General features: G+C 25.4%; 1 protein-coding gene across 1 annotated transcript in view; it reads right to left on the bottom strand.

Annotated features, from left to right (window-relative positions):
* LOC145845254 (putative E3 ubiquitin-protein ligase HERC1) overlaps positions 1 to 22697 on the bottom strand; it is a 61716-nt gene that overhangs the window by 32591 nt on the left and 6428 nt on the right. Inside the window, exons 8-28 of the mRNA XM_082952679.1 lie at positions 18674 to 18837; positions 18199 to 18325; positions 17811 to 17982; positions 17343 to 17482; positions 16843 to 17004; positions 15065 to 15180; positions 12116 to 12203; positions 10418 to 10562; positions 9292 to 9463; positions 8813 to 8947; positions 8325 to 8496; positions 4244 to 4369; positions 3857 to 4003; positions 3462 to 3614; positions 2875 to 3004; positions 2414 to 2549; positions 2151 to 2233; positions 1599 to 1793; positions 757 to 878; positions 556 to 628; positions 130 to 269 (exon numbers count right to left, since the gene is read on the bottom strand). Of these exons, the coding sequence (XP_082808805.1) occupies positions 130 to 269; positions 556 to 628; positions 757 to 878; positions 1599 to 1793; positions 2151 to 2233; positions 2414 to 2549; positions 2875 to 3004; positions 3462 to 3614; positions 3857 to 4003; positions 4244 to 4369; positions 8325 to 8496; positions 8813 to 8947; positions 9292 to 9463; positions 10418 to 10562; positions 12116 to 12203; positions 15065 to 15180; positions 16843 to 17004; positions 17343 to 17482; positions 17811 to 17982; positions 18199 to 18325; positions 18674 to 18837 (2898 nt within the window). The remainder of the gene's footprint in view (positions 1 to 129; positions 270 to 555; positions 629 to 756; positions 879 to 1598; positions 1794 to 2150; positions 2234 to 2413; positions 2550 to 2874; positions 3005 to 3461; positions 3615 to 3856; positions 4004 to 4243; positions 4370 to 8324; positions 8497 to 8812; positions 8948 to 9291; positions 9464 to 10417; positions 10563 to 12115; positions 12204 to 15064; positions 15181 to 16842; positions 17005 to 17342; positions 17483 to 17810; positions 17983 to 18198; positions 18326 to 18673; positions 18838 to 22697) is intronic.

The following is a 22697-nucleotide window of genomic DNA, read 5'->3' as shown; positions in this document are numbered from 1 at the left end:
CTAATCGAAACAATTTTAAAGTTACTAGATGTAAAAAACATAGAGGCACACTTTGTATCGCTAAGTAATTTAAGTTTATATATAGTTAAACACTAAATTATTTAAAAAACATCAAATTCAATTATAAACCTGGAAAAGAGCCTTATAAACGGGCAGTTTGCCATCAAAATTATCACAAGTACTTGTGTGTTTCAATAAAGCAGCAAATAAAAATCTCGATGATGTTTCTAACAACATATCTTCAACTCCCGTGTCTAACCCAGTCCATTCTGTTTAAATGATTAAAATGAACATTCAAAACCATCTATCCTAATATAAAATAAAAAAAACTTAACTTTGAGTAAAATTTGAAAATATTTGTTTATAATATGTTTAAAATTAATTTGAGTAGTAATAAGAATCTTAAAACATGTCTACTAAGGATTATACAGTTTCAAAAATATTCAAAAATATGGTATAGATAATAAAGAAATTGTGAAATCTTTTAAAGTTTGTATCGTTTACTTTTTTATTTAAAGTTAAGATTAATTTCAAAGACATATAAAACTTTCATACCTCTATTTCTAGCGTAATCCATCATATTGTTCCATAATTTATTTGTTTCTTGCATATTTACTCCAAGAGCAAGCTGTAAAACAACATGAAAATCCTTAAATACTTATTTAATTTTTCAACGTTTGTAAAATTATAAGATCAAACAAAAACTAAATTTTATTAAAAAAATTCTTTATAGCTAATTTGAAACAACCAACTAACATTGACAAGAGTTTTCATTTGTTTATCTTGTGTTTCAAGTTTAACAAATTTATCTTTATGAACAGATGAGGGTTTTTCTTCGAAATATTCAACTTGTTTCAGTATGTTCTCTACGTTTGACACTGTGAAATTTAAATAAATATATTTACAGTTACTTTTAAACTCTAAAATCAAAACATTTTAAATGTTATTTGACATAATACTCCTGTTTTGTTGCAGAAAAAATCTTTTACGAAATACTTATAAAACTTGGGTGCACGACAATTCAAATTCCGACAGTTTAAATTCTTAAATTTTTATTAAAGGACCTTAATTCAAAAAGTAATGTACATTTAAAAAAAATTAAATACATGTATGTTTGTTTTGTTAATATCTAAAGACCATTTTTTCATTTTTGAAAATTTTAAATATTTTTTGAGGTACAGATAAAATAAGCTTAAAATATAGTTATTTTTAGTAATTTACAAATATCTTAATAAATATTTAAAATTTCACAAAAATAAAAAAATGGCCTGTAGATATTAATAAGACCTACAAAGATATTTTTTATTTTTTTTATAAATATATTAAATTTTGAGATATGTTCTCTTAAATATTTCTTTAAGAATTGAATTGTCAGAATTTGAATTGTCATGTAACCATAAAATTTATTTTCATATCTGTGCTTTGCTTAAAATGTATTTCAAGTTAATCATTTACAAATAAATAGTTTTAGGTCATAAAATCAAAAGGTAGATTCTTCCTAAGTCTAAACACCAAACTTGAAAGTATATAAAACTATTTATCCTTAAAAGAGTAAATAAGCATTATCAAAATATAAACTGTAAGTTTTTTTTACTAACAAACGATATCCTGCCTAGCGTTGAGTCCGTTGACAAAAAGTGAAGATTTAGAGAGGAAACTTAGAACTAATTTCTCCTCATCATTGGGAGCCGGGTGATCGTGGTTGCTAACCATGTTCAGCACTCTCCCTAGCAACAAGCCCACACTACGCTCACTGTCGCACAACGCCACCCAGTGAGAAGTGTTCTCATCTTCTGTTAAGTTTTAATTTTGTGTAATAAAAGTATACATTAATTGAAATTAAACAAAAAATTATTGAACTAAACTACTTCCAATAAGTAAATGCTTTAATTTTTCTATTTAACTTCAGAAAACTTTTAAAAATGAGACCTTTGTAGGGATTTTTATTGTTTTAATATACAATTACCTTTATACGAACTTTAAACGATATTAGCAAAAATTATATTCAAAAGTATTCAATTTGAATTTGAAATTATCTGTTAATATAAAAAATATATATATACCTGGTAAAATCTGAGGAGATGCATAAAGCATCGAAACTAAGTAATCGATTTGAAAATTAGTTGTTTTTTTATATTATAAATATATACCTGGTAGATTAGTTTGTGGTGATATTTTAACTGGCCAAGAAAGTTCTTTTAAATTATCTTCTTTCGTATCTTTTATTATCAACCTAAAAATTTTACTCAGGTTAAAAAAATCGAACAGCATAAAAATTTCACTTCATAAGAAAAAATGTTACTAGAGTAAGTCTATTAATGAACAATTATTTTAAAATTTATTAATTATCAAAAATTAGAGTTTGAAAAAAATATTGTTAATTTTTAGTTAAACACACTATTTTAAAACTAACCGATTAAATTGATTTAAATGTGATAACAAATCAACTAATTTATCATAATGAGGCCTGACTTGTTCTAATCCAAATAATAATAAAGAATTTATTGATAATTGTAAAAGTTGACCGGCTGAAGATGATGATAATATACCTAAAAGATGTACAAAATAATACAATTTGGTTTTTATCTATCTCAAAACAAAAAGGTGATAACAATAATAAAATAAAATATTTTAAATGGTTTTATGTTGTTCCGAAACTCATAAGCTGTATTTAATGCAAACTTTATTTTTCTACAAAAAATAGTTTCAAATTTTTCTGCAATTTTCAAATCTCAGTCAAGTCTTAATAAAATCAATAAACTTTTAAACATTTAATTACTAAGTTATTTACACATTTTTCATTAACTACAAAACATCTTTTAATCCATACTTTTATAAGAAAACCTACTACTGATTGTACAAATTTATACTAACCAGTTACCAGATTGTAATTATTATCATTTATTTTATTGCAACATTCAATTGATTTCTGTAATTCTATAGACGCTTGCTCTATTATCATATTTATCGAGTTTTCTACCAAACTCACTAGTTCACTATTTATCTGTTGAAAAACATACTTATGTTAGTTAATTTGAAAAGTTGTCGATTTATGGAACACTTATATTACTTTTTTTATTTGGAATAAAACTATACACTTTGTTAAATGATTTTATTAAGTGTTATTTACAACAACTTTCAATATTTTTGTAAACAACTATAGAGCTATAAGTTTTATTGTTTCTTACAATTTTAACAGGTCAATAAAGTTTGTAACAAAGTTCTCAGTAACAAAGACATTTCTTTAAAACTTGATTGTGTACAAAAGTTTGTTTTTGAAAAATACTCAAGGAAAATTTTATTTATTTTACCATAAAATGTACGTGTGTATATTTATTTATACTGACAAGTCTTTTGTACAAACTTTATTGAACAGTAAAATTATTCAACTTGTCAGAACATTTTAAATTTTACAATTCAGCTTAATATAAATACAGTATATCTATGTAAGAAAATATTACCTTACTATCAGAATGGTAGCAAATAGAAAACAAATGATAACAAATTGAAGAAATTAATTTGTGAATTTGATTTAATTGTTCACAATTTTTTTCATTTTCATTTAAGGCAGTGATTTCATCAGGTTTATTTGATAACTCTTCTAAATTCTCTAACTGTAAACATGATTGAAAGTATTATGAACTATACAACTAAGTTGAATTAAAATATAGATTTACATTGGTTAAATCTAACAAATAGAACCTTTTTACATTTTATTTTCTTTAATTTAAAATCAATAATACTATTTGAAAGGATTATTCACATCACAGTCGTCAAGACTATGACATTTTTTAGTTTAACATAACTTTGTTTTTTAAACAATTTTCAAAATTTCTTTTACAAAACATAAACTAACAGTAAAAAAGTGGATATTTTTAAGTAATAATGAAACAATTTGTAAGGCAAGTTTTGAATTTTTATCATCATGAAATCTGAAATCTAGTATTGAAGAAACATGAGTGTGTTCTAATAATGATGATAATACCACATCTAATTGCATTTTCTGTTATTGAATATTTATTTTGTTGCCTTATAAACAGTTTTATACCATATATAATGGTTAAGTTTACTATAAGTGCAATAACGAAAATTTAATATTATCAATAAGTTTAACTTTTAATTTCAAAACGTTTTAAACTGTTTTAAAACTAAATTTATCAAAAAAAAAGTAAACCATACTTGTTAAAAAATATGAAAATTCTTGTTCATAAAAACAAATTTTTCAAAAACGAAATAAACTAACTTGTCCATTGGTTAACTGTTTCCAGTCTTGATGTTTACTTGGAAGAAAATCGAGTAATAATTTAACTCTGTATTTAACTGAAGGTAAAAGCAATGAGGCCCCCGACTGTACGCATTCGCAAACTGTCTGTTTAAAAAAATACATATTCGTAAACTATCTGTTAAAAGATAAAATGCACAGACTGTATATTAAAATATAAAAATAATTATATAGTCCAAATGTACTACTGCAAAGCATTTAACATTTTCAAAATGTACATGTTACTTCATGTTAGATAAATAAAATAAGTCTGTTTTTTTATTGGTGTATACATTGTTTTTATTATGTGTACTACTTTAAAAATCTAATAACTGGTTTAGTTATTTTTCTGCTCTGTTTTTTACTATGTGTTGTCTTTGTTTGGTTTAATATAATTTCAAGATTGTTTATTGAAATACACCTAGTTAATTTTAAGCTATTTCTAACTTATATGCTGTTAATTAGTTGTATTTTTAATTATTATTTATTATTGAACTATCAGAAATAAGGGATACAAATATGCTTGTTTTGTTTTTTACTGGATAAAGGTTATAAATATCATAGAAAACACTTTGTTTTTAATGTAAAATAAAGTATGGTTACTACACATCGTACCGTTTTACCAATCAAAATCTACTTAAGTTTGTGTGAAATCAAACTCAGATAAAAATATTTTCATACAAACTAAATACACATCAACTTGTTTTTTTTTTTAATAATTCATATCTAAAATATGTTCGTTAACTAACACAACGGCTTTACTTAAAAAAAAACATTTGAAATTGTGTGTATTGAAACGTGAATAGAATAACAAAAAACAAAAATACTTTTTTTCTTTTTTTTTGTGCATTCACCTAAAATATTTTTTTATTTATTATGAATTAAAAAAAAGAATTAAATACCATAAACATATATATATATGTTTTTAAGTCAAAACTTTATTCCGACAAACGGCGTTTAACTGCTCTCAAATAAATTTAAGAACAGAACTAGGCAGTTTATAAAATATTAACAGATATTAGAAAAAAAGCATGTATAAATATGTATAATATTTATGTGAGTAATAACTATAAACGAACTTTATGGTTTAAAAACAAAGTTTGGGATAAAATTATAAAAATATAAAATTGTCTACAAATTATATATATATATATAGATTATAAAAAGTTTAGAAATGAAAATTAAGAATTAAATGTGTCGTTTTAGCTATATATTTTATAAAACGCTTAAAACTTTCTAACAAATAATTAAAATGATTTAAGTATTTTATTGCAACAACTGTTTTGCAAATAGCTTTATTAAGGTCATCTTTGCACGATATTTTATATACAAATTCCAAAATAATTGCATATAAGACACAAAAATAAACCCTAATATGTTAAACCTAACCAAAAATATTCAAAAACTTTGGAAACTTGTAGTTATAAATTTATATAATAATTATTTGACTTTTAAGTTTAGTTTAGGTAAAGAAATGCATTTGAAGCTTTCAACAAACATGAACATAAAAACATTTTCAGATTTGTTTAAAACTTAAGAGTTTAAAAACTCATTGTTATAATTTTAAGGCCTTAAAATTATTGAACAAACTTTAAAGCTCAAATTTTTTCACAATAAAATACTGTTTTTTAAATATACAATTTCACGCTTTTTGAATAAAAAATTAAAAAACATTTATGTCAAAGTCACAAGGAAAAACCACAAGACAAGCCTAGTTTTTATGAACCCGATTGAGATATGTGGAAAATTTAAAAACATGTACATCATGAGATGTTTTCATTATTATACATAACATAAAGTTAATTAACATTTGAAAATATTTCGTTTAATATACTGAAAACTATTTGCATACAGAGGTATTATGCCTGAGGTGACAAAAATATACAGAACTTTATAATGTCCTATCTCCAAACTGTGTATTTTGACATATTTGATAAATTATATGTATTTATGATAAACATATTTGATTTTGTATCTTCCCTAAAAAATTAAGTTCAAATAAAAAGTTATAAGTCTTAAAACTACATGGTCATAAAAAGTTTGCATGAAAAGATTAATTAATTTAACCAAGAACAAACTTATTACGCAGGTATGAAATCAAAATTATTGTAGACGTTAATTCAAATTAAAGTTCATTCAAACTTGTTACTGACAGGTACTCAAACATTTTAGTAGTTTAAAACAGTTTGGTAGTTTCAGTAGCTGATTTTTCATAAATCAAACTTAACATCTTAGAAATAAAATCACGTACATGTAGTCTAGTCAATTCAGAAAATTAAATTAAAAATCTTGTGGTAAATCTCTTTCAAGTATAAGAGTTCAATATATAATATATTATAGATGATTATAAAACTTTTTTTGTGGCTAGTTATCTAAAAACATACATATAATGAATTTTGTTTATGAATATCATTTCAGGTAGTGATAACTTAAAAAGAACGCTTTAATAAGTATTAAAAAGGAATATTATCGACCAAAAAATAATTTTAAAGTAAAAAAAAATAACTAAAGAAAAAGTATATACAAAAGTTGAAACCATCATACAGTATATAGAAATGTACACAGATTTAAATAAAAATATATGATTACTTAATATGTTGACAAAAATATAATTTTCAATTAAATTCTTCCTTTCCATACGAAATAGTATATTTTTACATAATATAAATTACCAAATAACTATTTAGCACTATAAATTATTTTAAGCCAGTGATTATAAACTTCAATATAGTTTTTTTCGGATTAAAGATCAACTTCTTTATTTCTCAAGTTTCAAATTTTGTACTAAAAACAGAGTTTTTTAAGCTTTCACTCTGAGGTGAGTTTATTAATATTTTTGCATATGGGACTTTAGCGAATTGAATCATTAGTAATAAAAAATGAAATTAAATGCACATACTTTAACATAACAACCACTTTTAATTTCTATCGTATAAACTATTTTTTCTAGATGCTAAAATGAAAAATTTTTAGTTTAATAACCACTAATTTATATAAACTAGTTATAACTTTGAAATAAATCGCAAAAATTTCAAGCTTTATTTCTGGGTAAGCGTTTTCACAATATTCCTATATGAAACTTTTGCTACTTGAAGTACTTATCACAGTAAAATTAAACTATAGGCACATTTTTGTTTTAAAATATTAGCTACTTTTTAATTTATTTACAAACTACACCGTCTAGAATCTAGGTGGTAAAAAAATATTTCTTTGGTGTTCAACAAAGACATAAGATCAAACTTCGACACAAAGACTTTTGTCAAATTGTTTATGCCTTTAAAGGGTATATTTTCTTTTTAAATACATATAACTTCCATTTTAACTAAGTAAAACATGTTACAACAACTTTTAATTATCTATAATTTCTCCAAATTGAAATTTTCAGCACAACTCTGATTGTTCACTAAATGTTCCGCAATAGCAGATCTTTTTAAAGTATTCAAAATCTTATTTACAAAGACTTTTTTTGAGAGTTGTATTTTACTAAAAATTTAGGTGCATAAAACATCATGTAATCTAAATTAACTTTTGGTCTTTTTATAATATCAATACCAAGAAAAAAAAATATGTTAACTAACACTTATAAGAATAATACCTTTATTTAGAAAAAATTATTTATGTATTACTTGATAAATGTTTGTGCTTTATAGCTAAGTAACCTAATTGAAAATTCTTTTTGCACTAAAAACATTATGAGAATAAGTCTATGTTAATTCTTTACTTGTATATGTTTTGAGCTGATAGCAATTTTGTATTTTGGTTTCAGGATTATATGTGAACTAATTAAAAATTAAAATTAACTATCTCTCCTTAGAAATTTAAATAAATAACTTTATTATATTTTACAAGTAACTTATACACAAATTTGTATTAAGTTTCAATGACTATTACGTATAAGTCTTAAAAACTCCAACAAGCTTTCAGAAGGGCTAAATATATTTTTCAAATTTACTTATTCTACAAGTAAATAATCATTCTTAATATTATTCAGGCGTCCTATAAAATGCCCTTAAACCTCCAACAGTAGTCTAAGGGTTTATAAAATTTGAAAACTCCAACAAACTTCTTTGATCGTGGCGGGAACTTGCTGATCGATGAGGCGGAACAAGACCTCTCTCAAATTAGCTGCCACTTGAGGCGGTAGCAAGCTCGATGGTGGAAGGTTTCCATTGGTCGATAATTTGAAATGAGAGAGGAGCAGTTGAAGACACATCAGCACGAAGTTTTCATGTTCACTGTAGAAAGAAGAAGAATTTAGTCAGAAGCAAAAATAATGATCATTTTTAAATTCAAAAATCAAGTTTTTTAGGTTGAGACTGACTGATGAGTTTTAGTAAAAACAAAACCCTGGTCTCAGCCTATAGAAGGCTCGTAGTCTAATGATCGTATTGGTATGATCAAAACTTATGATAACTTGAGCTTGTCTCACGGCATGAGAAAGTCATTAGCTTAGGCTCTGTAGACTCATGCCGATATTTTCTTCGATTCAAAAATTTAAGATACTCTTAGTAAAACCAATTATGTATTTAAACAAAATATTGATAAAAATACCTGCTTGTATGGAAAGGCAATGGCGGTTTTTCATCGTTAAAAGACATGGAAAATTTATCGAGAAATCTATTTATTTTGATGAAAGTCTCTTCACATAAATCAACGCAATATGCTCTCTGCCAAGATACCAGGTGTCTTCTGTAATAAATAATTACAAATTGTTACAAATATTTTATAAAGTTATATTTTGTGTGTTTAACGGATATTATTTTTAAGATGCTAAAACAGTAAAAAAAATTGTAAATTAAAAATCTATATTAACATAAGCTAGTTTTTTAGTTCTTAAAAAAGTACACGCGACAAAAGTAAAAATAAAACATAAAATAAAACTTATTTGTGCTCCATTTGTATGTATATCAAGCTGCACAAATAAAAATTTATTAGAAACTTAACTGTATAAGAGTGGACTAACTTAATTAATTGATGTATTTGTTTTAAACTCAACTAATTTTTATAAATATAAACTTTTTCAAACAAACCCGTCCAAAGGAAGCGCGGTCCAGGCGAGACTGTGGCTGGTACCAGCAGATATTTGGTTTATGTTGGACTTGGACAGCGCGGTAACTTTGGTCGGCGTGGAAACCGGACTGTTTGTGTGACCCAGACCGCATTGACCCATCGCGTTGTTGCCCCACGAGTACACCTCGTTCGCTGTTGTCATGGTGATTTATTATTAGGAAATAATATAATTGTTCGTAAATGGAAAAACATTTAATTTCTATAAATTATATCATCAAATATGTTTTATTAAAATTTTATTTTAACTATTTTTTTAGTTATCGGTTTTTTTCTGAAACACTGTTTAATAATAAAGCTATATTATTAAAATTTTAATTTACTTAATTTTAAATTTTTATGGTTTTTTTTGATAAGTTATATATTAGTAACCACACGTTATTTTATGATTAGGATTTGATATTTTTCTGTTATATTTTGTGTTTGGTTTGTTGATTTTTTGGATTAACAGTTAAATATCTTAATTTTGAGATGGTCAGTTATAAAACTCATAATTACTCTAAACTGAAAGTATGTTTAAAAAATAAATTATAAAACACACCAAAAATGTTAATGATAAAAAACTATTTTTTTAAATTAACTGTAAATATCATAAAAATAGTTCTTATTATTTTTTAATATCTTTCAATGAAAATATATCTATGTTAACAAAAAAAGGAACAAAAACATATTTTTTAATTATCATTCTTACGAACATGGACTAAAAATACTGCCGGGTTTACCTTCCAATTCTGTTGGTATTTTATTTCATACTTTATGTTTGGTTTATGTAAACTTTTTGATGATATTTATGTAAAAAACGTAAGCTTTGAAATTTATAAAAAACACTTCAAAAAGCTAAAAACTTTAACAGGATATTTAATAAAGTTTTTGTTATAATGTCATTTAGTAGTTTTGTTATTTTAAAACATTAACATTTTTTTTTTTAGTAATTCTATATAAGTAGTTTTTAAATACTTTTAGTAAAATTATAAGTTTATTCTAAAATTTTTAAATAACTATTTTCAAAATTAATTGTTTTCGGAACTATCTAGCATCAAAACAAATAATAACTTAATAAAAATAATTAAATATAATAAAATAACAAACTGTTAGTGAGCGCTAGGCAGTGCCCGTCACCAGAAGAAATGTCAACGACCCTCATATGGGACAGTTCTTCCACCAAAGTGGGCCGCATGTAAGTGGCGTCGGCCGACCCACAACCCAGACATGCCCCGCATCCCCATGAGTATAACTACATGGAAAATAATAATAATGAGAAATTATTGAGAAAAATTAAAACACGAAAAATTTTTAAACTCTTACGAGTACAAATGTAAAACTTATTAAATAAAAACAAACATGAGTAAAAATTTAAGAAAATGTGTACATAACATATAAAAAGTGTTTGAAGTTCCTATGAGTATAAATGTATAAAATTAAAATATAAAACATATATTTAAAATATCCCCATGCAGTAACAACTTGGGAATCTAGGCACTCGTTTGGTTACGCATTACAGAATTCTTAGTTTTTTATTTTAATTAAATCTTATTTTTTTAAAAATAAAAAATAAAAAAAGCAATATTTTTTAACTTAATGTGATAAAGTACTTATTTTCTTTTAATTTTCAATTATTATTAGGAATCGTTATATAATGAAATGAACATTTGAGTAGAAATTTTTGCTACCTCTTGTTTAATTACTTTATCCGTTTAATTACGCAATTTTCCTGTGGACGCAATGTGCGCAGATTTGTGAAAGGTTACTGTAATTGTAAGTGTAAAAAGTAATACCAACTATGATAACAGTGTACTAAAAAATAAAATTCAAAAATAATAAAATATAAATAAAAACTTCTTTTATTTCGTATAACATTATAGTTATTTTTTAATAAACAAAATCCTTTAAAAAAAATTATATTCTTACTATATTAATTTAGTTTAGCCATCAAAACTTAATTAGATATAATTTTTGAAATTTTTTATGAATTCATTATTGTTAAAACGACACTTGTGAAATTGTTTGCAATCGTTTTATAGTCTTTACGTCAGAGACTCGTCAAATAAAACGTCACCTCAGTTAAAGATATTGACCTATAAATATGTTTTAAGAAAACCTTTAAATTGATAAATTTACATAACAAACTTAATTTGCAAATATAAATTTATAACTTATTTTAGTAAAATGAACAATTAAAACTAATTTGTGACAAAAAACTGTAAAAATGTTTTTATTTAAAAGAAAACAATGGAACTGACAACAACAATTATAGATTGTAAACAACAACATAATTAATTTAATTAAACTCAAAACATAATCACATGTATTTAAACATAAGTATGAAACATTTTTGTACACTTCCGTTTCTATTACGTAATAATACGTATTACAAACTTCATAATACAGTCACTAAACTTCCAAATAACTAAAATTTAAAGTTTCTATTTGCTACAATTTACATAACTTACTTTATTTTGTATGTAATTAAAAATATATATATGTTATAAAAAAATCTATTGACTTTTATAACTTTTATATAGTTTAAAAATGTCTATTTACGCACTAAAACAGCTCACTTAACAATTTGTCTTAGTAGTTTTTTTTTTAGACTATTTACCATTTAAAATCTAATATCTTGAAGCTTTTAACCAACATTCACATTAGTGTTTAACAAAGTATACTAACTTTTACATTTGCAAATAAAACTTGTTTTTAATTATTTAAATAAAATTTCTAATAGGAATTCATACAAAATTATACCACCTTTTTCATTAGTAGTTATTAATTATTTTTTATTATACTAACTTTTCCATTAGTAGTTAATGCTAGTGAGTACTGGCTTCCGGCGCATAATTTTCTGAAAACCACGTTCATACCTTCGATTACTTTAGGTCTGAAATCATTAATAAAATATAAGATTATTTCTTTTATTGCTACATGTTTTGCAATTTTAAATACAGGTTTAAGAATAAAATAAACTAAAGAGTCGCTTTTTATATAACTATCATAATACTGTATTACTATGTTAATAAACATAACCACATATTTAAGAACCTAAATAAAAAGCTTAATATTACAACTGAAAAATAAATTGGCGAGCATAGATACATTTTTTATTGGAAAACTAAATTTAAACATCATTTTTTAATTTAAGACATCAGGAATATTTATATACAGAAAAAATCATTTACAAAAGTGTCTTTTACCCTATTTAAACATACTTTATAGACAATTACATTAATCCTGTAGATAATGTAGATTTACCTGAATAAAATCGTGATGTTTACAGTCTGTAAGGCAAATTATAATATTCAAAAGCATGCATTAAATAACCACAAAATATGTAAGAATTTATCTGTGGAATTTTTATGCAGTTACATTGTATTGATACCTAAGTATGCATGTTTCTTAATTTTTTTTATTAAAAAGTTGAAGTTACAAAAACTACTTCTGCATATATTTATTTTTGGCATCTCTATTGAGTTATGCACTACATTTTGAACTAGTTTAAAATTTAATTCCTATACACTTTTAAAAAACTGACTTTTTTAAACATTAATCACATACATTTAAGTTTTTTTAGTAAATAAAAATACAAAGTGCATTTAAATTGTTAATAAAATGCATTCAATTTTAAAACAACAAATTTCAACTTAAACTTAGTAGTTTAATTGTTAGTTACAAATATATAAAGCTTACACAATTTAAATAATAATTACAAACTCTGACATATTTATCTAAACTGCTGCAACAAAATTGCAAACTTGAAATATGTGAAAAGTTTTGTGTATTGAAGTTAAGTCATTATTTAACATTTTTCTTGACTTTAGACATTATTAAATTTTGAAAACAAAATTTACACTTTTTAAATTTACTTTTTAAACTTTATTTAAAAAAACACTTATTTTATAATTTTAATATAATTTTTATGGAGTTACCGTTTTTTTTTGTTCTAATTTTTTTTATAAATAAAGTTTTGCTTTTTTTCATTTGCAATACAGCTTGATAGTTTTAACCCTTTAAAAAAACTTAACGCGTATTTTTATTTTAAAAATACAAAAAAAAACTTATTTGTATAATTTTTTTGTTTTCATTTTAATACAAGTTTGTCAATTTTTTTGACAATAAACATATATATAATTTAAAAGATAAACTAGTTTGGCTTCTAAACTAATTATAGTATAATATTTATAATATATTACTATAACATTTATTACCACACCTTGGAGTATTATAAAAAATGAGTATATCTGAGTTCAAATTTCCATTAAATTGTCTTGAGGCTAAACGATTAGTTTACAAATAATTGCTTGAATGGCTATTTTCTAAAATTAAGTGTTTGCAATTTTATTAGAAAATTGGTGAAAAATACTGCTTTAATTAGTTGTATATTCTAAAGTTTTTATAATCATTTTTAGTGAGTAAATATTAAAGATTGCTGGAACTTTTTTGTTATAAACTGAAATATCTTTAGAATTTACACATGAAGGTGTTACAGTCCACTTTGAAAGTAATTTAAAAGCTATTTTGTTAAATAATTTTACTATATATGAAAGTGTAAAAAAGTATTTTTTCTGACTTGTTTTTTGCTTTTTTTAAACATGTTTAACTTCTTTTTAAAAATTTAAATAATAACACTTTTACAACATTTAACTTTTCATCTCTGAATTGTTTGATTTGCTAAAACATGAAAAAATACATTTTATTTTAAATGAAATTAAATTTCAATTAAAATCAGATTAGCTTCTGATTTATCAGAAAATTCAAACTACTTGCTTTTTTTTACTTTGTTTTAGATACAGAACAAGTTACTTTACAAAAAGGTTCGAAGTTAGTGTTGATTTAATTATAAAAACATCGGTTTACCTTAACATTGCACAATCTTAAACTTGAGCTTATAAGCTTTTTAAAACAATTAAAAATACTCCTATAAATGAATATGTACTAAATAAAAATCTATTCTAAATCATACCAAATAAGTTTTAATGTGTTAATGTACAAATAAAGTTTAAAGATCTATTTAGCCAAAATAATAAATGATATTTAGTTCATTCAAAATATTTTTGTTTTCTTTCAATAGTAAAAGTTTTTTTTTATCATTTATAACAAGTTCATATTTTTTTATTTTAATAACAAACTTAAACTAATCCCAATGAGCAATATTATATTAGTATAATTTTATATTAGTATATAAAAAAAATTTAATAGAATTTATATAGTTACAACAAACTAAACAGAATATTATTATTCCACGTGTATCGCACGAGATTAAAACTCAGCATTCATTTTATTAGAGGCTTTTGGCGGTAAAAATGTGTGGTTATGTATGTATATTAGCTACTGATGGCGGTTTACAAACTTGATTAGATACTTAAGCAAAATATTTTAATCCTGTCGTAAAACCGGTAAATTTACTTGGTATTATTTGGTTAAAAATTTTAAACTCTTAAGTATTCTAATTTTTTTTTCCAGCAATACTGTAATCATTTGAAAAATTCCTCATACAAATGACAATTCTTGGTAAGTTTTAAGGTTTTTTATAGTACAAAAAATTAAACTACTTAATACTTTTAAAAATATAAATTCAATTGAACAAAAAATTACTAGTTGCTTTATGTAATTACTTTTATATTTTAACAGTAGATTTCTATAAAACATAAATTGAATATATTTAAACTGAATAAGAAAATTAGAAACAAATAGAACTACTACCCGCTTGCATTTTTTTTTAATATAAAAACATTATATTTAAACCTGTACAGACGGCTAGTGTCACCATGACCAAGTTTACCATTATCTCCGGCCCCAAAACTCCAAATACAAGTTCCATCTTTGGAAAGTACTAGAGTGTGTGAGCTGCCACATACTACCTGAGTATTGAAAAAATATCATTAAAATGGTATAATTAAAATAAACATTTTATGATAAAAAACAATATTAAAAAATTATTTTGAAATATATAAATTAAAAAGTTAATTGTATAAAAATCTTACATAAGTTCGAAAAAAAAATTCATGTTCTAAAGTTTACTTTCGTATTGAACAAATTAGATAATTAATATTAAAAATTTTTGAAAAACAAAAAACAATAACACTAACTTGTATTTCTAGTGAATTTTCGTTTTAATAATGTTTTTATAATTTTTCATATTTATATTTAAACATTTGGTATACCTTTATAAACTTTGGGTAATGAAATTTTTTTAGGTATCTACTGAAGACATACAATTTTTTTTTAAACAATAAATTTCATAAAACAAACTTACATTATTCAAACAGTTTGTGATAATATTTACACAAAAAATCTTTAAATTATATACAACAAATTCGAAAATAAGTGAATAAGCTCATGATATACACTATATTAGTAATTTTATTACCAGTTTTACACTGATGACAGTATTTTGTAAGTTTCTTTAGTTTAATTCTTTTTAAGTTTTAAATTCTAATTTTATATTTTGTAAGTTTCTTTTTGCTTATCAAAAGTATTGTGTATAAAGTATGTTTTTTCTAATTACAAGATTGTTATTTATGTTTTAAAAACTTCTTTCTTTTTCTTATTAACAAAACAATTAGTTTCTATTTTTTTAGGTCTTACGTATTATAAAACATTAACTGTTAAAGTTTATTAAAAACTATTGAATCATATAACAAGTATGTTAGGTAATTTAAATATGGAAACGAAAAATATGATAAGCAGAATTAAAATGAGTCGAAACCTCATAAATTCAAAAAAATATGTAATTTATTTTAGCGTTTTTTTTTATTCTTGCTTAGCATATCTTAAGTCATAACACGAAAAATTATTTTACTGGTTTATTCTCAAAATTAAACAATCATATCAAATTAAAACTCTAATAATAATATTTTTATTGAAGTTGATTACATAAGCTGCTTCAAAAGTTATATTAGTAAATACAAATCGTTGAAGTAAAAAAATATTTTTAAAATATTTATTTTTGATTAAAACTAAATAAAAAACACATTAACATTATAAATAATATGTTATGATTTAACTTATTGTTATACTAAAATTTATTATTTTTCAGTAATAATGGAGAAAACAGATCTTTTTCATAATATTCTTTTATAGTTTTTGTAATAAAACAAAAAAAGAATCTTACGAATAAATAATATCATTTAAAAAGACTTGTGTAATAAAAAATTACAATTTGATTAGTTAAAAATGAGTCAGAGGTTATCTAAATAAACATTCTTAAGTAATTTTTGAGTCAACAACTATTTTTCGTAATGTCTTTCTTTATACTTTTTGTAAAAAATAAAATACTAGTTAATGAATAAATACTTACAATTACAAAGATTCAAGTAAACAAATAAAAGAGTAAAACATTATTTAAATAAAAATAAGTTGGAAGGTAACAGAATATAATTTCAAAACTATTTGAAAAGCATAACATGGTCCAAGAAAAAAACTTTTTATAGTAGTGTAGATTTACAAAACTACTTCATTTTCTTGTTGTTTGATTAACAAGTATATTGTTTAAAATAAATTAAAAAGCAGTCCAAACTGACCGATCCAGCATTGCTGATCTCTTTAACGAGGACAGGGGTGTTTCTGGACGTATTGTCCCCAAGACCAAGTCTTCCGTAATCTCCCTCGCCCCAAGTAAATAGCTGTCCCTCTGCAGTGACACAAGCTGAATGCCTGTAACCAGCTGATACACAAACTACTACCTGATAAAAATAATACATATTTTTAGTCATGAGTATATACTTACATTTGTATAAGTTATTTCATTAGAGTATGTATGCCATATAAATTATCAAAGTTGTTTTGTATAAATATGGAGCAGTAACAAAAACCGACCAAAATACTGTAAAAGCTTTAATTTATAAAAATTAACTCACAATACGTATAAATATTTAATAAAATATTGGTAAAAAATGTTAGTAGTTTTTTAAATCCAGCTTAGATAAAATCCATATAAATTCATAAAAAGTTTCTAGTATAAAAAAGTGCCAAACGTAACAAAACAATCTTACTGATTTATACATGTACTAAATATTCTAACCCTTCTATTGAGTGCCCCCTTAATAAGTGTGGGTAACTTTTCAGTCATGCTGGACCCGTGACCCAGTTTACCATAATCCCCGTCGCCCCAACTGTAGGCGCATCCATCTTTTGTCAGGGCAATTGTGTGACCGTCTGATCCTGAAAGAATATATCAGTATTTACTATGTAAATCATATCTACGAAAAATTGTAACAATTTCTTACGAAATAAATTAAACACCATTTTAGCGATGTATTATGTTTGAAGTATAGTTAAGAATTAAACTAAATTCTAAACGATTTTAAACTATACTAAATTATGTAAGTAAATGTATAAAATAACATCACGTACAAAAGTTCATTCTGACTTTTAATTTTTGTAATAAATATTGATGTAACTAAAAGCTGTTACAAATTTTATGTGAAAACAGGTAACTTAAATCATCCTACATTACCACCACACTTACTGTAACAAAACTAAAACAAACCTTTAGATGAAGATATCTTGAGGATGTGTTGAGACGCATCAAAGGGTAATCTTTTCAAAGACGTCTGATTGTTTGAGTCTCCTAACCCTAATCTTCCGTAAGATCCCTTTCCACAAGATCTTACGCTCCCGTCAGATGACACTACAAATGTACAATATTGACCTGCTTCCATCTGTTGAAAGTGGGAATTTATTTATCATTAATTAATGTCTCATAATAACAATGTTACCTTATTGGGATGTCATAAACTAACATATTTTTAACATTAAAAAATAATAAATACATTTATATAATTGTAATGATACCAAATTTAAACCTTTTAACTTTTGGTTGAAGTTTATTGTTAAATTAATTAAAAACTCAAAGAAAAATAAAGCATAAGTTTAACCTGTTGTGCTTGTGAAAAAGAGTCAACTTTTCTGGGTTGAAGGACTTTTTCAAGGCCACATTCGGCTAACTGATGACTTGAATTGCTACCCCAAGCATAAACTACACAAGTTGATGTATCTACTTGTCTGTTTTATTGATATAATAAAGTTTTAATAATATTTAATACTAATTTTATTACTACACAAGCATAAATAATACATGTTGAAGTATCTACTTGCTTGTTTAATACAATACAATTATGTACAAATTAACTTACTACAAGTTTTATTATTACCGCAAGTATATATATCCTACTGTTTTAACTTTGAAAAAATATTTCTAATCAGTTAAGCTAAACTTGTAAAAACTAAAAGTTAAAGATGATTTAATTAATCATATATATATAGTACTTTATTATTTTAAATTGGATACTTTCTATTCAACTTATCCTACAACTAATTCTTTTATTCAACAATAATTTAAAAGTAACAAACCCAGGACCACTGCTTTCAGTGCAGGACTGGGCGAAAGAATTGGACATGTGGACGAGCTGACTCATCAAAGTGGTGGCCACTTTTGTTACCGGCAGCAAGTCTTGTCCATTTGTCAGCACCTGAGTCACTTCTGGTGGCACTTTTGGGCGAGATGGGCTGCTCTGCTGTGTATTTGGTGTTTGAGTTAGAAAATGAAAATTATTACTGTTTATATATGAATATTATTAAGGCATAGGGAGGAAAACCTTTTTCAAGTTAACTTTATTTTTTAACTAAGCTAAGCTATAAGTTATTTTTAACCTATTTTTACAATTAAAATTTGATGTCTATGTTACATATTACACAAAAAAAAAAGTTAATGTATCAAGCAAAATTTATCAATCTGTATCTTTTTTTTATATCATAATTTTCGAAAGCTTAGCTTATATGAATTTTTATTATTCGTTATCTGTGTGTGATCTTTGATAGTTAAGTTTAGAATTAAAACATCAATTGGATTTACTTTTCGAAAATGTAAGCAATTTCTTAAGAAATTAATTACTTTACTCTTCAATTCATCTTGTTAAATTAAAAGTAAGCTTAATTATGTTCTTAAACAGATTAAAGAGATGTTTAGTCATATTAGAAAAATTACAGCTAAAATACGTGAGCCTTTATTTTATTTTTAATGGTTTTTTTGAATTTAAGAAATGTAGGTGAAATATGTTTTTAATATTATTTTGAAAACTGAAAAAATGGATATTTTTTGAATACTTTAGTATTATTCGGATAAATACATTTTACATACAGTAAAACAAAGTTTTTATTTTTTTGAAGTTGTTATTTTGTTTACAAATCTATATTATTTTTGTATCAAATAAACAGAACCTCACAGTAGTACAAAATTTACTTCAACGACTAATTAAAAAACATGTTTAAATGACACAAATATTTTTTAATTCATGTTGCGAAATTTATATAATGAAATACTACAGAAAATAAGTTAGACTCATACTTGTACAAGCACTATGACATAATAATATAAACAATTTAATTAAGTTTGTTAGAAAACCATATAAAAAACTAATTATTCAGAGTAGATTTTTTAGAGATTTATTGTCCAAATAAAATGATATATCCAAATAAAATGTTTGTTGTCATTAGCAACTAAACAAAATTAAAATTTAACAATTTTATTAAATTTTCCATCAGAATGAAAAAATAGAAAATATAGCTGGCAACAGCTTTTTTATGTTTTTGTGAGTCATGTAGTTCGTATGAAAATGTGTGACAAGAGTAAATACAATGATTACTGTGAAACTAGACAGTGTTCAAGGGAATGTAAAGAAGCTGATTTTGCAAGACCTTATTGCAGGTAATGAGTTGTTTTTTTATTAACAAATAACTCTTGAATGCTTTTTTACCATCATAATTGTTGTTAATTTTAGCTACTAGTGAATTTTTATGTAATTCAGTTTCAATTTTTTTAGATATGATTCCTTGAAAATATTAACTTCCGATTTTCCTGTTCCCTGAATTTTAGTTTAAACAAAATTTTGCACAGATACCAGCCAAGATGGTGTGATGATAGTAAGAAGCTGAGACCTTGGAAGGAGCATGCTAATTTGAAGAGTCTCAACGAAAATGATGATAATTGCACTCCATGGGAGCTTGAAGAACAAAGCGATGAGGAACTTCATAAGGTTTTTATTTACAAATAATAAAGTATTAGCTGGGATAATTGATGGTATTTAGGCTAAGTTGTGAAGAACTTGCAAGGTTTTTATTTAAAAAAATTATTGACTTAGCTTCAACAACATTCCTTACCCTTAGTCTAAATCAGTGGTCCTCAAGCTAAACAATATCTGTACACCCAATGTACAATTTTCTCATAATGTCTAGCGCAGGGTTTACCAATTTTCTTTTTTCAAAAGGCCTCCTTAGAGAAATTAAAAAAGCTATGACTCCCTCCAACAAGATTGCTAAAATGCTACCATTAAAAACGCTTAAGACATTTTATTTTTTTAGCTGTTCATCATCAACTCCAAAACAGCTAGTGTAAGTTTCAAATTGTGGCCTTGTGGCCCCCTAAATTTCCTGAAATTTTTCCTTAGTATCTAGTAAAGTTTCAAAATTACCATTAAAAATGCCAAAACCTTTTTTCTTCTCTTCGTCCAGAATTCCAGAATATTTAAGTTTCAAATTTTAGGATTATATTTCATGCACACCAAAACAGATTTTGTGCACTTCAAAATTTTTGTGCAAACTAAAAAAAACTTTGTGCACTTTTGACCACCACTGGTCTAAAGTATATACTACAAAAATGCAGTCACTTTGTTTCTTTTATCAGATAATGGAGAAACTGGATGAGATAAACAAAATGGTTTTTCCACCAACAGAAACAGAAAAGAACAGAAACAAATGGGAAGACAGAGTGAGAAGAAAACACGCAAAATCGTGTGAGAAGCCTTGCGTACCGAAAAAGAATCCTTTCTCATTCTTTAACAGGTAGCTTTTGTGAACTTATCAAATTAGAGGATATTAATAAACTCTGATTAAAATCTAAAATTTAAGTCTAAAAGGACATAATTATAAATCAAGTTTAATTCAGTAAAATCTAAATTTACTTCAACAATAATTTAAAATTGAAATTTTTGTTTATACACATAAAACTAAATAATTTCAAAATATAAATAAAACTTTTCAACAAAACTACAATAAAAGTTAAGTGACCACAATTTAAAAACTAAAGCTCAACATATTGCATTAGAAACTTTACATGTATGTAAAACTCAGGTCGTTTTATTATTTTTAAACACTCTGTCTTTCTAAAGATAAACACTCTTTCCTAGATGTGTGGAGGAGGAGACTTGTGATGAGACCCGCTTCAAACGAGTCAGGACCCCAAGACATGGAACTTACTGGGCCGCCCCCGTCAGACCCCTTAACCCATGCACCCGCGTTGCTAGGCACCTCATGCAACCCCCGGATGCTTCCACCACTAGGAGGTGTGTGTGCGGCAAACAGGGAGGATGTCATCCTGACAACCGCGGGTGCAACCTCAAGTCTTGTTGCCACGGAAAACCCAACCAGGACATGTGCGAGGCGACTTACAGACAGCACGGGTTTAATGAGGCCCCTGAAACGGGGAGATCCCACCACAGCAACTACTATGGACAGGGTTTGCTATTTCATATTGTTTTATGATAATTAATTTCTAATTTAGATGTGGTTCTATTAGGACGTGATAGAGCTTTTGCGTAAATATTTTTTATTTTTTAATCAAATAGGTGGATACGAACCAATAGTTTATATGGAGGAGAGCAACTACAGATCAGAAACCACAATCCAGTTTCATGATGAGGACACAGAAGCAGAAGATGAACCTTCTTCCAGTAAACACGAGAAGAAAGGCAAAGGGGGGAAGCATGATAAAGGAGGCAAGAAAGGCAAAGACAGCAAGAAAGGCAAAAAAAGCAAGTCAAAAGGTGGAGATAAAAGTGATAAGGTGAGCCACGGAGGTAAAAGTAACAAGAGTGAAAAATCCCATGGGGGTAAAAGCAACAAGAGTGAAAAATCCCATGGGGGTAAAAGCAACAAGAGTGAAAAATCTCATGGAGGTAAGAACTTGCATGAAAATTGTTGTTTCTTTTTTATTAAAAACCATTGTTGGTATCAAAATAGTATTCAGTATTTGGAAAAATAAAAAAAGAACTTAGTTTGCAAAACAAAAACTTATTTAATTTTTCCAGGTGGAAAGAGTGAGAAAGACAAGTCTAAGGGAGGCAAGAAAGACAAATCTCACAAAAAAGGAGGAAAGTCATCACACGGTGGGGAGTCTTCACACAGTGGAGAAAGTGACGCTCCTGAAGACATGGGAGGTGAAGAAATGTCTCAAAAGAAGAAGAGCCATGAGAAGAGCGAGAAATCTCATGGAGGTAAGAGTGGAAAATCAAAGAAGAGCAAAAAATCGAAGAAGGGCGAAGATAAGAAGAGCAAGAAAGGAGGAAAGAAGGAAAAAAAGGGTCACCATGACAATAGTAAA

The sequence above is a fragment of the Thalia democratica genome, chromosome 9, assembly GCF_965202585.1.
Source record: "Thalia democratica chromosome 9, ktThaDemo2.hap1.1, whole genome shotgun sequence".
Lineage (NCBI taxonomy): Eukaryota > Metazoa > Chordata > Thaliacea > Salpida > Salpidae > Thalia > Thalia democratica.
Note: the sequence above shows the minus strand (reverse complement) of the source record. Positions and strands in the feature narration are given on the sequence as shown.